Source organism: Aedes aegypti, chromosome 2 (genome assembly GCF_002204515.2).
Source record: "Aedes aegypti strain LVP_AGWG chromosome 2, AaegL5.0 Primary Assembly, whole genome shotgun sequence".
Lineage (NCBI taxonomy): Eukaryota > Metazoa > Arthropoda > Insecta > Diptera > Culicidae > Aedes > Aedes aegypti.
The window spans coordinates 68879131-68895765 of record NC_035108.1 but is presented as its reverse complement, the minus strand read 5'-3'; the positions used below and the strand labels follow the sequence as shown (position 1 = coordinate 68895765).

The 16635-nt window shown below is 39.7% G+C and overlaps 1 protein-coding gene across 8 annotated transcripts in view; it reads right to left on the bottom strand.

Annotated features, from left to right (window-relative positions):
- Nucleotides 1–11261: 11261 nt before the first annotated feature.
- LOC5572344 (probable serine/threonine-protein kinase yakA) overlaps nucleotides 11262–16635 on the bottom strand; it is a 242148-nt gene continuing 236774 nt past the window's right edge. For 7 of the 8 annotated variants that reach the window (XM_021841135.1, XM_021841128.1, XM_021841133.1 and 4 more), the window contains 2 exons: nucleotides 15689–16223; nucleotides 11262–15636 (listed from right to left, as the gene is read on the bottom strand). In XM_021841135.1, coding sequence (XP_021696827.1) covers nucleotides 14304–15636; nucleotides 15689–16223 — 1868 coding nt within the window. In that variant the 3' untranslated portion in view covers nucleotides 11262–14303. The remainder of the gene's footprint in view (nucleotides 15637–15688; nucleotides 16224–16635) is intronic. The other variant, XM_021841136.1, reaches the window with a different exon arrangement.

The window sequence follows — 16635 nt, the reverse complement described above, 5'->3', positions numbered from 1 at the left end:
AGCTGGCGACTTTAATGCATGGGCAGTAGTGTGGGCCAAAATTTAGATTCGCTCCAATCCACTTTTTGGATTGCATTTGGGTCCCACAACAACTGTGCAAAATTGCAGCTCGATCGGTGAAACTATATTTTAGCGCCAGCCGTTCAAAGTTTGTATGGGACTTACTATGGGAAAACTTACTTTTGCAAAGAAAAATCGCCAGAGGGCGCCCATTGACCTCTATAAAAATTCTGAACACAGATCATGTTAGGTATTTTTACGATGAAAAATATTGCCGAAGACCGCGAAACAATCCGACACATGTGAAAAAAGTTATTCAATGAAAACCTTTTGGCAAGGCGACGTTGATAAGCACGTAAAGGAATAACAATAATAACAAAATCGTGCAAAATTTTTAGTCTATGCGAAAGTGCCAATTCGAGTCCATGGTGTGACGCCTACAGAGTGGTAATGGCCTAAGACAAGACGTGACAGGTCAAAGTTCAAAAACGAAACCAATTGCCTGTCAAAAAAGACCACTTCTCATTGGTCGTTTTGGCAAAAGCCTACTTTCACATCGTTGAGTTGGATTGCAACAGGGCACTTTGTTGCTAGTCCGGCCGTGTTGCTAGTTCATGGATTAAAGTTTGCATCAAAATTTTGGAAATTTTTCATGGAATCATTTTATTTCAATTAAATTCATATTTGATATTAAGTTCTAAGCATGTGTTCATACAATACTAAAACATGTGAAAAATACTTAATTTAGACCAATATAATGGAAATTGTTTCACATAAATTGTTGTTAGTATAGAAGTTTGACGTTTACTGGCCTTGTTGTTTACTGATTTCATGGAGGAGTGAGAGAGAAGGTATGATTTTTGTGTAGAGCCCCATAGCGCCCCAAGAGAAGTCGCCCGAGTTGCTGCGATCGATAATCGATGTACCGTGCACCCCCGTTAATTTGAACGGTACCTCATGCAAACCATCGGGGTTCATTTTTAATTTGAACATCTAGTCACCCTAGAAACGTGTTTCTGGCTACCACTTTCACTGTTTTGTTTTGATTCTGCGTTCCGTTCCACAGTGTTTCATCGAACTTCACTCCGTTCCATGAGCTAAATGACGTTTGAACCATTTTTAATCTGAACGATGTGCAAATTAGCGGGGTACAGATTAAAAAGTGTTCAGATTAAATGAGGTCAAACCAACGGGGGTACCCGGTACTCTTTTCGTACCATCCCATAAGCCCATAGCCCCTAACGCCGGCAGATGAAGAAGAAAAAGTGGCGAGAGTTGCGAACGAAGAGCTGGCAGAACTCGTGAAATCATTCGCGTCAAACAAGGCGCGGGAACCCGATGGTATCCCGAGTGTTGCCTTAAAAGCGGCAGTGACATGTTCAGAATCACGATGCAACGTTGCATTGATCAAGGAATCTTCCCGGATGTATGGAAGCGACAGAAATTGGTGCTACTATCAAAGGTGGGGAAACCACCAGATGACCCGCGCCGTATAGACCTATCTATCTACTAGATTCGACGGGAAAGTTATTGGAGAGGTTGATTCTCAATAGGCTAGTACCGTATACGGAAGGTGCGGACGGCCTGTCCAACAACCAGTTTGGATTCATAAAAGGTAAATCTACTCTGGACGCTATCCAGTCGTCGACAGCTGAGGTGGAAATCGAGCATAAAAAAGCGGCATCCGTTACTGCGCGGTTGTCACGCTGGATGTGATGAATGCGTTCAATAGCGCAAGCTGGGAAGCAATAGCACACGCGCTTCACGCGCAGTTGTGTAAGCCTCTAGAAAGCTATTTTGTTGGTAGGATTCTATTGTATGACACAGATAAGGGGCAGAAAAGCGTTCGAATTACCGTGAGAGTACCTCAAGGTTCAATTCTGGACCCGCTGTTATGGAATGGGATGTACGATGACGTACTGAGGCTTACCCTTCCGACGGATGTTAAGATTGTTGGTTTCGACGATATCACCCTAGTGGTCTATGGTGAATCGATGGAAGAAGTAGAGTTGACAGCAGCGCACTGTATTTCCATAGTTGAGGAATGGATGAAGTCTAGGTAACTAGGACTGGCTCGTCACAAGACTGAGGTAGCGGTGGTCGACAACCGCAAGTCCGAGCAACGGGCGCTTATCTCGGTAGGTGATTGCACCATAGAGTCCAAGCGATCCCTCAGGCATCTTGGGGTAATGATCGATGACAAGCAGCTTAAGAGTAGCAAGTGCATACCGGACGGTATCTAAAGAGGCCGTGTGAATCATAGCCGGGATGACGCGCATCGGGCTCATCATCAAGGAAGATTATATTATTATTATTATCTTTATTAAAGAGACTTTCAGCTCAGATCGTGGCTGGTTCGTCTCTGTCAAGGAAGATGTTCAATGCTTCAACCAAGTAACTCACATTATGTTAGAATTGCAGTGCCTCTGACGCATCGACCAAGAGTTGGCTGCAGAGGATTAGTCCTGCCGAGGCTGATCCCTTGTAACATGTTTTAAGTCGGCTAGGAGAAGCAGTTTGCCTAGGCTTCTTCTGCTACACGTGTTTTGCTATATGCACTGGCCACTCTTCGGAACAATACATTAATGAAAGTAAGTTGTGAAAAAATGAAGCAATTTGGTCCAGACGTCTTTGAGTAATGAGCATTTATGTTGCTGGTACCACGCTGGCTAAATGAAGTTCATGAAAACTACAAAAAAACCTTATTTCGTCATTTTCAGATATCTCTAAGAATATTTAACCAATTTGTATGATTTCATCAGAGTAGCTCCTTATTACATGGCATTGTATAGCCCACATTTTTATTTTTTCGATAAGTCGACGTAAAACAAAAAGGCTACCTAAGACATTTTATATGGAAAATGTCGGTCCCCCAAGGAATATTGGAATATCTTTAAAACCAGATCACCAATCATCAATTCCTAAACTAGAAGAGTTTTTTGAGAACTTGTGAAAAAATGGTGCTAAAATACCAAGAAACAAAAAAGTTATCGCGATTTGAATTTTTTTCTTGCGGTAAAAAATGAAGCTGCCCGTAGAGGGGTTAAGAATCACTGGAAAACTCCAGGATGACTAAGGACTCGTTGATGATGATGATTATGATGATGGGATTAATGTCACGCTACTGTCGTCATCGGTTATTATGAAATCGAACAAGTATTCCTTACAAAATACAGTAGAGGAAAAGCAGTTAGAAGCTTTTTTCACAACACTTAACTCTACTAACAATGGAGATGAAAATGATTGCAATAAGCTACCATCACCCGCTGTAGCTACAAATGATAAAAAGCAGAAACGTCTCAATGGAGCTGGCAAGAAAAGGTTTAAATACCTCGTAGCTCAAGGACATAGTCCAAATGATGCTCGTATATTAGCGGAAAAACCATTCCGCTTTGTGCAACCTGATCCATCTAAGCATCGCAGAAATGCAGACCTTAGTGAATCTACTTCTAGCGATACAAATCCGCCCAAAAAGCTTGCTCGTCAAGTTGATGGAGGACAATCTTCTAAAGTGAAGTCTTCAGTTCAACAGAGACTTGTACAAGCTACAAAGGGCGACGTCTCGTTTGATCCTAAAAAGGCTGATGGAAATAACAGACTTCATAAACCGTTGTTTACAGAAGTAGTGTCCTGTGCTAGAATTGGCATCCTTCCCGAAGGATTTCCTAATACAGAATTTACTACCCAACAATTGGTCGCTATTCAAAATGCTGTTCTTAAAAAAGTTGCTGAACAAAGGAAGGAAACCTAAATTCGGCAATTGTTTGTTCAGGCCAGGGCATATGATCATCATCTGCAAAAACCAGGACACTGTCAACTGGCTGAAGGCTAAAATATCCAATATTAAACCATGGGAGAATGCAAGCCTTATTGCAGTTGAAGAAAAAGACATACCCCGGCCTGAAATATTGGTAGGGTTCTTTCCATGCAGTGTACAGGACTCTAACGAAGAAATTTTAGCTTTTATAGAAAGTCAGAATGAAGGCTTAATAGTCGATGCTTGGAGGATTCTTAAGAGATATACGGTTAAACACCATCACGTGGAACTCATTTTCACTGTTGATGCTGTTTCCATGAAGTCTCTGGAAAACTGCAAATTTATAATAGACTACAAGTTCGGAGTGGCCTATATAAGGAAAAGAAACTCGAAGGCAGAAGGTATTGAAGATACGGATGAAAAGGCTAGTAAGGATGAAGCAGAACATTCCAAACAAAAATTCGAAGGTGCTACGGATGTTGAGATGAGCGAGCCTGGCCCAATAGAGGTGGACAACGCACCAAAAAGTGTTGAAGACAATGCACACTGTACTCCAACTACGAGTACTAGGATGACTACTGTCAACCAATGTTCTCCACATTCCAAAGAGAAAAAGAGCTATAAAAGAAATGCGTTACCCTCCACTTCTTAACAAGATTCTACTGAGAAAAGGACCAACAATTTGGAATACCGCCAACTAGAGTCCCACAAACAAAAACCTAAAAATGAGGCGGATAAACTGCCTGCAAACTAATAATTCAAGCAAAATGATCAAAAGAAGCATAAAATTCATACAAGAAAACCTTCATCATGCAAAGGCTGCTTCTGCAATTTTAAGTAAAACTTTTATCAAAGGCAAACTGGACGTGGCGCTTCTACAAGAGCCATGGACAAAAAACCATAAAATTTTAGGAATACAAACTACTGGATGTAAGTTAATTTATGATGATACGCAGCTCGTTCCTAGAGCTGCAGTTCTACTTAACTGTAACGTTAAATTCACACCAATTTCAGAATTCATCGGAAGAGATATTGCTGCGATTTCTCTAGAGGTGCCCACCGCAAAAGGAAAAACGATTGTGTATGTCGCATCCGCTTATTTTCCTGGCGATGTTGATGAAGTACCTCCTCCGGAAGTTGCAGCTTTTGTGTCTCACTGCAGAAAACAAAACAAAGCATTCATCATCGGATGTGACGCGAATGCACATCACACTATATGGAGCAGTACAGGAATCAACAGTAGAGGTGAGTTACTATTTGACTACGTATCTCAGAATGACATAGATATATGTAATAAGGGTAATTCTCCAACATTTGTTAATGCTATACGAGAGGAAGTATTGGACTTAACTCTCTGCAGTTCAAATCTCTCAAATAATATAAATAATTGGCAGGTATCTGACGAAATATCTTTATCAGACCATAAGCAAATCTTATTTGAATTCTTCGCAAAAGATATATTAAGGGAAACTTTCAGAGACCCTCGGAAAACAAACTGGGATTTATTTTGTTCTCGGATAAAAGATCAAAAGGAATCCATTTCTGTCACGATAAATTCATCTTTGGAACTAGAAAAGGCAGCTGACTGCTTAACTACTTCCATCATTAATGCTTACAACGAAAGCTGTCCAGCAAAGGAGCGATCTACTTGCAGAGATGTCCCTTGGTGGAATCACAGGTTGGAGAAGGTTAGAAAAAATGCTCGAAAACAATTCAATCGGGCGAAATTAACATGTAATTGGGCTCTGTACAAAGAGGCTTTAACCAATTATAATAGAGAAATAAGAAGATCAAAGCGCAAAAATTGGAGATACATGTGCGAAGGCATAGAAAGTTCTCATGAAGCTGCTAGACTTCGGAAAGTTCTCTCTAAGGATCATAATAATGGTCTAGGAACGTTAAAAAAGGACGATGGGTCCTACACTGCAGATACACAAGAAAGTTTGGAATTAATGGTGAAAACTCATTTTCCAAGATCCCTCTCCATAACTAATCGATCAAGAAATCAATATATCAGTAAATCTTTAAATGGATCTGATAGATCCAATATAGAAGTTGCAGATATTTTTACATATTCTAAGATTGAATGGGCTTTGGATTCTTTCGAATCTTTCAAAACACCGGGTTTAGATGGGATTTTTCCGGTGCATCTTCAAAAGTGCAAGGAAACTATCATCCCTATTCTAATGACTTTAATCAAATCAAGCTTTCTTCTGTGATATCTTCCAACTAAATGGAGGCAAGTACGGGTAGTGTTTATACCGAAGTCTAATAAAAAAGATAAAGCTGCGCCAAAATCCTTTAGGCCAAAGTCTTACATCAATCTTTTTAAAAATAATGGAAAAGCTTATAGATGAGTATATTAAATCAAATATACTTAAACATAAGCCTTTAAGTAGCGCTCAATTCGCTTATCAGACTGGCTCTTCATTCGCTGGTTTCAAAAATTGAAAAAACTTTTGACACTAAGGAGATACTACTGGCTGCTTTTCTCGATGTTGAAGGCGCGTTTGACAATGCCAGTTTTACATCGATGAAAAACGCCATGAGAAATCGAGGCATCCCTGAAAAAAATATTGTGTGGATAGAAGAGATGCTATCTAGAAGGGAAATATCAGCATATCTAGGAGATTCAGTTTTAAAGGTAACAGCTGTTCAAGGCTGTCCACAAGGTTCTTTCCCCTTTTCTCTGGTCTCTGATTGTTGATGACCTACTTATAAAGCTAAAGCATCAAGGATTCGAAGTAATTGGGTATGCAAATGATATTGTTATTATAATCCGCGGTAAATTCGATAAAACTGTTTCCGAGCGAATGCAAACAGCACTCAACTTAACTCTAGCATGGTGCAATAATGAAGGATTAAGTATAAATCCTAAAAAAAACTACAATAGTACCGTTTACAAGAAGACGTAAAATCTGCATTTCAGCTCTAAAAATAGGAGATGCTAAACTATCCTTATCTTTAAGTGCCAAATTTTTAGGTGTTATATTAGATTGCAAGCTTGTTTGGAATAAGCATATAGAACAACAGATAGAAAACGCAAGAAATGCTTTCTGAGGCTGCAAAAGAACCTTTGGTAAAAAATGGGGTTTGAAACCGAAGATGATATGCTGGATCTATTCGGCCATTGTTAAACCCATTATTTCATACGCATCTTTTTTTTGGTGGGAAAAAACCAAACAAGTCGCTACTCAAGCTAATCTAAACAAACTACAAAGGCTTGCTACTATTTCAATTACTGGGGCAATACGAAACGCCCCTTCAAATGCGTTAAGAATTCATTCATTTATTTCATAACGCCGAAAATGGCCATTTTCGACACCCACCCACCCCCTTGTAACGCTTTTTGTATGAACACTCTACAAATTTTGTATGAATCGTAACATAATGAGGACACCCACCCACCCCCTATAGCGTTATGAAATTTGTGAATGAGCCCTAAATCTTCTTCCACTTCATGACTATATACAAATGGATGCAGTTAAGAGTGCTATCAGAGTCAGAAGGTCCTTAGATAGCGCTGATAATGAACTGAAAGGACATATGACTATATTGAAGCACTTCAAAATAAGTCCAGTGTACTTAGTGAATGAAGATTATATGTTGAAGCGTAACTTTTTTGATCATCGTTTTTGGGTTGCTGATGTAACTCGTCAGGATTGGGATACAGGAGGACCAACTTTCCGATCTGGATCATTAATTTTTTTCACTGATGGTTCAAAACAAGAAAACATGGTAGGGTCAGGAGTGTTTGGCCCAGGAGTTAATGTATCTTATGCACTGGGAAGTTGGCCAACAGTTTTTCAGGCCGAAATTTATGCCATTCTTGAATGCGCTGACATTTGTCTTAAAAGGCGCTATAGGAATGCTAATATATGTATGTGTTCGGATAGCAAAGCAGCCTTGAATGCTTTGAAGTCTAGAAGTTACACATCAAGACTTGTTTGGGAGTGTGCCAAGCTACTGCAGCAGTTGTCCTATCGTAATAAGGTTAATCTATATTGGGTTCCTGGCCATTGCGGAATAGAAGGAAACGAAAAAACTGATCAGTTAGCAAAACAAGGTTCTTCCATGCAATTTATCGGGCCTCAGCCATTTTTCGGAATGGCCTCTTGTGCTCTGAAAATGCAATTAAAGAGCTGGATGAAAGCAAAAATTAAACTCAACTGGAAGAACGCAATGGACTCTCGCCAGTCCAAACAATTCATTGAACCAGATGCCTATCAAACACAGAGGTTATTAAACCTCAATAAACACGATCTAAGTACTTATACTGGCTTATTAACAGGCCACTGCCCCAGCAAACGTTACCTCAAAATTATAGGTAAATTGCAAGAAGATATGTGTCGTTTCTGTAAATTAGAAAGCGAGAGCACTGAACATTTGTTGTGCAAATGTATTGCACTATACCACAAGCGTTGCAAACATTTAGATAAAGGCCTGCTAGAGCCTAATGAAATTCGAATCTACCATCCAAAACAGGTACTAAATTTTATCCGAAATGTAGTACCTGATTGGGATGCACGCCAATAGCTGTGGAGATAGTTACTTCATATAGTAATATATTTCTACAGTACGGCAAAAACAAAGAGGATAACACCACAATAGATCAAATTAATGGTCGCAGTGGTATCGTGTCCCCACAAAGGAAAAAAAAGGACTCGTTTGTGAAATTATTGAACAAAAAAATGGATAAATTACTGGAAGAAATCCCTGACGTAGAATTCTTAGAAAAAAAATCTGGTTCAGTTTAAAGAATCCTGAATAATTCCATGGGTAATGTGTGAAGGAATAACAAATTGAATTTCTTTTAAAATTCCTCATTATATTACTGTTTGAATTTTCACGACTTTCTCAGGGAATTTCATCATTAATTCAGACATTTACTCAAAGTTTGCTTCGGGTGTTACATCAAAAATTTCATGAGGAAAATTTGCGATGTAACAGAAAAAAAAAAATGAGCAGATGTCTGAATTGATGGTGAAATTTATTGGGAAAATCATGGAAAATGCATAGAGTAATATTATGAGGAGTTTCAGATAAAAATATTAGAATCATCCTTAGAACTGGTTGGATTTTTTTTGAATATATCTTTTTTTCTTAGATCAATTCGTGTGTTATCGTTCCTATTAGGTCTCTTTTTTATCTCATTTTTACAAGCTTTATCTTCTAGCATACTAGAGAAATGTGCTACTACAGATAATTTCTGGACATGGTAGTGATAGTAGGAGCATCGTTGAATGGTTTAATTTAAGTTTGATTTGCAATCGAGGAGATACACGTGGATACACGCTCAAATTAACTGTTCAACGTTGCATTTAACTCTTTGTTTCTCATAACTTTGATGGTACATGGACAAAAGATCGACACGGACTCATGTTCGGTAACCGGTCGTTTGAGAACGTCGCGACCCATTGGAAGTAGAGACATTCCGATATTGCGAAGTATCGATATTTGATTCGATACGGTTATCGAATCAAAGTATCGATATCACCGATATATTGATTCAAAATATCGATGTATCGCAATATCATATGATATTTTTGAAGGGTGCAAAATTTATATATCGCTCAGTTATCTAATGTTTAGTTTCCTACTATTCGCAAACAATTCTTAGAACCCTCAATATTATCGGTATCTTGATCGATAGCGACATGGTCGTCCATAGCGACAGGTCGTCCATAAACAACGAAGTCGTTAATGGGCGGATGAGAGTCTGGTCTGGGGCCCAGATAGCCGTAGCGGTAAACACGTAGCTAGTCAGCAAGACCAAGCTGTGGGTTACGGATTCGAATCCCACCGGTTGAGGATCTTTTCGGGTTGAAATTTTCTCGACTTCCCAGGGCATAGAGTATCTTTGTAACTGCCACACGATATACACATGCAAAAATGGTCAATTGGCTAACGCCAGAACGAAGAAGAGTTCTGGTAAAATAGCTCGATTCATAGAAATTTGTGGAGACAAAAGACCACGAGAGGGGATGGGGGTCTGGAAATCCGAAAAAAATGACCACGTAATGCAAAAAAAAAGAAATAGTCAAAAAACACAAATTCGACTTGAGGCACCTCGTAATCTTCTCCAAATTTGATGAAAATTTGTCTGGTAGTTTGTTTTAGTATTGCAATTAGGACTAGGAGGTGACTGGTTGAATCCCAGACATTTCGATTTTTGTGAAATGGTCTAATGGACAACCTATATTCATTTATTTATAATTCATAATCTATATTTATTTATTTAACAATTGGCATATGAACTGCTTTCAATGAATAAAAATTTCATTGTATTTCGAGAAACCCCTACCAATATATGGATTGGTTTACGATATATCGGAAGGAAATATCGATATCATCGATATATTGAATAGGAAATATCGATACCAAAATATCGAATATCGAAAGCAAATATCAGCCAGCACAGTTGCTGGCTAGTGTGGTGTGTTATTTCAATACCTAAAAACTAATGCGCTCTCGGGCTAGACATTGGATCATGCATTGGATAAAGCGTTGTGTTTGGATGGGCATCTAATTCTTCCGAAAGAGGTGCACTTTGCGAAAAAGGACCACTCATGGCGTAGGGGTAACGCGCCCTAACTAGAGAACAGGGAGTCGTGAGTTCGATTCTCACTGAAAAGACGTGTAACTTTTTCGCAAAACTTCACATCATTTAATCCAACTGCAAAGCATATGTAATGTTTAGCTTTTCGGTAGTTGAGTAAAATGTTAGTTTATCAATAGTTTTGCTATTGAAACAATTAGTTGAGTATCAATTTGATGAGTATGGAATCATATTCTACTAACTATTGCATAGTACTCATCTGATTTGGTTTGTCTCAAGTTCGTCGGAAATCTAGGGAGCTCTAAAGCTATCATGGGAAAGAGAGGTTAAGGTTGCGATTAGGAGATTTGGCGAATAGAATACTTATGCTTTTTGACTCTGCAGATATTGACCTGATTGTGATTGATTTCAGGACAGTAAAGGAACAATTTATATTCTTAAAAAAAGGAAAAATTTATAATAGAACTCTTCAAAATGGAAAAGACGACGAGGATAAGAGCTCAAGTAATTATTCTACCGAAACAGAAGAAATGCTTAATGAAGATGGGCTTAGGGATACAAGATCGAAAGGACAATAGGACAAAAAGCGATTGTTTTGGACTTTTTGTCATAGATTTGTTAAGAGATGAAACAAATCTTTCGCAGTTTATTCTGATCAATTCAACGGCGGTCATCTATTCGGATATGGTCAAATAAAAACAATTTTTTCATTGTCATACTTGTTCATTTTTATTGATTTTTGTTTTCCTATAATCTTCATACTTTGATACTGGAACGTGGTATGTATTTTACGCGCGGGGGTTGTCACAATCCATTGATTTCGGTTTGATTTTTGTTGGTTATTTGTTTCATTCTTTTTGTTCTATATTGTGACTTGGGTTGTAGCAAGCGCGGCAACAAACTCACATGGCGGATTGTTCTTTTGCTACCGTTTGATTAAATTAGTTTTTTTTTCTTATTTCTCTGGTCAGTACTCTGCTTTTATGTGAATAGGTCTATTTCTGTTCGCTACCTTGGGGGACTCTGTTGCTGATTAATTCCTTTAATTTAGTTTAGTGTTTGATCACCAGAACGGTGCCACGGGGCTGTCTATGGGGTTCTATTTTCTATTGCAATTTCAGTTTCCATGTTCAGCTTTATCGTTTTCTTTCGGTTTTGATTCGCTTAGTTTTGATCAAGTGCTTTTGGTTTTTTCTGCTTTGACTTCGGGTTTTCCACTATTTTTCGTTTGATTAGTTGTTTTCATTGTTTTAAGTCAATTGCTATAATGCATTCAGTTGAGTAGTGTAGTGTATGCGTGTAGTGGTGAGATTCGCTCAATGCCTCTCGCTTGTGATACATTTTATTTGTTACGCATGTCTGTGTAAAGAGTCGGAAACATAAAATGGCGTTCCGTTCTATTGCGAAGTGGTGTAATAAAGATGAGAAACTATGGAGGGCGAAAAACGTAAATCCAACGCTCGTCCTCCATACTTTTCTATCTGTATTAGTTCTATAGATAAGTGTGAAGATTGTTTAGAAATATTTTATTTTATGAACGTTATTTTTTGCTTTAGTTTATTTTTTCATTGATTTCAACAGCACTGCATTTAGATTTTTGTTCCTGTTTTCGTCTCGTTCCACTAATATATATGTATAGCTAAGTAAGATTAATTCGATTCATTTCTTTTTTATGTAGTAGTAATTATACTTGCATCAATTAATTATTTGATTTAGTATGCAATATATTAGACTAGAAAATAGTATTTTTAAATTGTGTGTTTTATCATTTTTATATATGGATAGTCTGCAAACGTTACGTTATTTGCTTGATTTTCCTCGTTAGTAAATTTCTAATTTACCTAAAAACATTGAAGTGTTGCCAGTATTAAATGATTTATGCTTTAACTTGTTTTAAACAGTTGTACCAAAATTTGCAAGGGGCTTTGCATGGAATATATATTTCACTAGCAAAAAAGGGTTCAACGTTTTGAGATTGAAATTTGCTTTTTGTTTGGAGATTCTCATGGTTTATCACATATAGATCTTGATCTAAATAGTTAGATAACCTGCAAATAGGTAGGTAGACAACACAACTAGAAGGCAGGTTAATTCTTTGTCAAATAGATTCTAGCAGACAGAATCTGGCAGTCCTTCAAGAGCGCTGAACTTGGAGTAATCTTCTGAAAATTATGAAATTCTTGTGAAACTCCAAGATGTCTGCAAAACTTTTCCAGAAAAATATCTAACTTGCATGGAAACATTTTCTGTGAGAATTTTCAAACAAAAAGCAAACTTTCGTCGGAATTAAATTGACATGGGTATCTTATGCATATTATTAGACCCAATAACCGAAGCTCAGTTTATTTTGTACAAAATTTTCCATTTGTGGTTTTGATAAAAATCCATAATTTCGTCCAGACGAGACTATCAATAATCAAATTTGGATCAGCCGACTTAGACAACCAAACGTAAACATTTCGAGATCAGGCCGAAAATTTGTTTATTTTGTAAGAAAAAAAAACATCGTTATAGACTTCTATTCGACTTCGGAGTTCACTACGGTGGAAGTTTTAAGTTTGATTCACCAGTTGCGTGTAGCCAGCTTACAGATTATATACATTGTTTGTTTTATGATGTTTATTTTACTGTGTATGTTCATCCGCTGATGCTTCCTATTGTTTTAAACAAGCTTCCTGTATCCGATTAAATTCCTTTCGTTTTCGGTTGCTTGCTTTCTTTGGTTTTCTCTCTTATTGTTTGTGTGTTGTGTTTTTTGTAGTATTGTAATACTTGATTTGATTAGTCTTCGAAACTTGATTGACATAATTTGCTTGAAAAAACGGGGCGGGGTAGTTTTGATTTGATTCGGCTTAGTTTACTTGTCTACTATTTTTTTTCTAGTCGTCACACTATGGGGTCATACGGGCTACAGTTTCATGCATTATTATTCTGCGTGGTTTCTTGGCTTGGTAGCAATAACGGTCGATTTGAATATTTCCTACTGACTCTACTGGCTATGCGAAACACTCTACGTGCTAGTATTATTAATCACTTGTCAATTCACTTCGTAAGTTTTGTTCCACGAGTTCCGAATTATTCCGTTTTTGAATCCCACATTCTAGTCGTAGCGGGGGCTACACTGCTTACCGTTGAATTCGGGCCGCAAGTTGGATTTAGTTATTCAATCAACTATTCCCAGATTACACTGTAGTAAGATTTTTCATTCGACGTAATATTATCTTTTGATTTCTAGTGATGACGAAGATTTTTGCAATTCTGGCAACTTTGGAATTGTGTTCCCATATTTTCAGAGCTGTCAGAAACATGTTCAGGTGTAATAATAAAACAATAATCGCTGATTTTTCAATTAAAAATGCAAACAACATGCAATAGTGTTCAATAGTTGTGCTTTTTACCGAGAACTCGGGTAATGTTTACCGAATCTCGGTAACGTTCGCCAAGATTTTTGTAAAAAATGAGTTTACTACCTTCTCGGTAAAATAAGTAGTGAGACTTGGTATTAAAAATCATCCATTTCTTAGCTGTTGAGTTCTCGGTTAAATTGTTTGAGGGTGTTAAATGAAAAATATAGTACATTGGAAAAATGTCTGATTGAAATGGTTTAATCTGGAAGAATATAAATGCAACTGTAATCCAGTTGAAATGACACATGTTTTTGAATTATTGCAAATTATTCGCTCCCAGCTCATTCATTTACAATTCGAAAAATGAAGTAATAATTTTCATTCAGCAATAGTTTGGAAGCGATATTTTTAACTTCAGCTCATAAAAACTCATGTCATTCCCGTGTCCTTGCGACCCGATTTCTACTGTCACGCCATCGATCTGACATTTGACTTTTCCTATTGTTTCAGATCGTGACTCGTGACGACCCTCTCCTCAAAAGGTAAGTGTTCCTGCTCTAAACCATCCTAAAGCGTCCTGGTTTTGAAGAATATCCGTAACTATATTCCGTTGGCAGCAGTTGATCCCCGCGAGCCACCCTTAGGCTAGTTGCATCTTCTTGCAGTTGCACAGCCATTTGATGATTCGGGCGTTCCGTTCGATGATCGACGGTGGCTCGCTGGGCCGGTACAAGGCCGGATTGTTCAGACTATTGAGCGGGGCGGCAGCTACGGTCAGCTGTCCGGGAGCGCTTTTCGGTTGTTCGTTGGTCGTTTCCGTACTGTCCGGCAGCCGCGTGGAATCGATCGTACTCACATCCGAGAAGAACACCGCACTGGATTCGTCCGAGTCACCCGTGTCCTCCGGCGATAGTCGATGGATGTCACTGCCGGAGCTGGACTTGTAATTGGGGGATTTGGGAACCTTCGGGGCGATGTACCTCTCGTAGGTTTCGTCGTGCAAGCCTAGCCTATCGAAGAAATGTTCCAGCTGCGTTAGACTGTCCGAGCGCGATCGCTGCTTCTCGAGAAGCTTCTGCTGTTCTCGCTCTCGGTCTCGATCGCGCTCACGATCGTTTCTCTCCGTTAGTCGGTTCCAGTAGCGATCGCTGATGTCGCTCTTCGAGCGTAGAATCGGTCGGCGGTCTTCGTCTCCGCCAGAGCTTCCGCGACCATCTCCGCAGCGGGAGTTCGGGTTGCTGATGGCTGACTGACGGCCACGGTTCTTAAATCGAAGGCATTTCTGACGCTTGAACGTTCCCAACGGAGGGCTTAAATCGAGTTGCTGATCTTGGGGCGATAACGGTGATACCGGAGACAGTGGGGACATTGGTCCAGGATTTTTGTAGTACTTACGAGCAGCGGCTCCACGATCTCGTGGTTCATCGTAGTACTTCTGTTTCTGCTTTTCACTGTAGTTATCCTGGAACGCTTCCGGAACTTCAGGAGTGGTGAAATTCAGCAGACAGTCTGCTTCTTCTCGGATCTTGGCGCGGCATTCGATGCAGTCGTACCGCAGAGGTGGAATTCCATATGCGTAGTATGAGTTACCGCTATGTTGGGTGGACGATCCGCTGTCACGGCGGTAGTCCGCGCCTCCACCCATTATTAGGGCGTCCTTCTGTTGCTGTTGTTGCTGCTGCTGCTGTTGCTTGCAGCAAGGTTCACTGTGGTGCGTATAATGCCCAGAGGATCCCCCAGAATCGCGGTTGAAGGAGCTCCCGGAGCGATTAGAGCGATTGCCTCGACTACAGCAACTCAACGCTTCCGAATGTGGCGAGTGGCGACTGATTTGCGAGTGTAGATCTGGAAGTGACTTGTGGCTATTGATATTGTATGACTGCGTAGGCGAGTAGTCGGATTCGTCCTGATGGGCAACCGCTTGAGAATGCGAGTACGATCGTTGATAGTTGTAACGGCTAGAACGATAGGGTCTATTATTAGATAGCTAGACGGCTGATTTGAACCTAGACATGCTCTACTCACCTGTGGCTGCTGTTGTGCTTCTCGGGGGAAGCATTGTTTTCGGCATATTCCGCCGGAGGACTGATCGCACGGTAGTCATCCGTAAGCACCAGGCTATCATGGACACTGTACAGATAGAGATCGTCGTCACCTACCGCATGCGGTGGCAGGGACTGAGGCGATAGGAACGCACTGGGGAAGAACACCGAGACGTCACTCGGCTGTTCCGGATGTACGGTCAGCTGCTGCTGGTAGTTCTTCGGTGGCTGGATGTAACCGATGCAGTCGTTACCGGGCATGCCAGCTCCACTGATGTAAGTCGTTTCCAGCGTTGGCGGACCGTATTTAGAATTCAGGGCCATGTCCGAGGGAATTATTGTCTCTTTACTGTCGGCGGTGTTGAGTAGCTTGCGCAGTTTCGTTTGCAACAGGTCCGAGCCGGACGAGGCGCTTCGTCGACTGGCTGGTCGCTGCTGTTGCTGGGACTGCGGGTGGTGCGACGATACCTGCATCTGCGAGCTGGACTGCGGAAGCGTGCGGGATGGCGATAGCATGTCTGGAGAATCGGAATAGAGAGAGAAAATCATGAACATTAATGGGAGTTACGCAACAGATATACCATACTACAATATTTTACGACTATGCGAGAGAATCAAGAGATTCGAAACCAATAATGGAAATCTACAGTATCTAAAGGTTCATAGATTTAAAGTATGACTTGAAGATGCTGCTGGAATCCTGAAATCCATTCTGTTGCATGAGCAATTACTTAAAAAGTTGCTATTTAAAATGATATTAGAATATTACAATATTTACCGGTGTCGCAGATTTTTAGTTCTAAATGTTCTCCAGGAATTCCTGATTTCCTTAATCAACAGCACTATATTTGGGGGTAGTATAATTGATTCTTTGAAGTCATTTAAGGGTACTGACCTGAGTCATGAAGGACGGTCGACGGTTCTATCTTC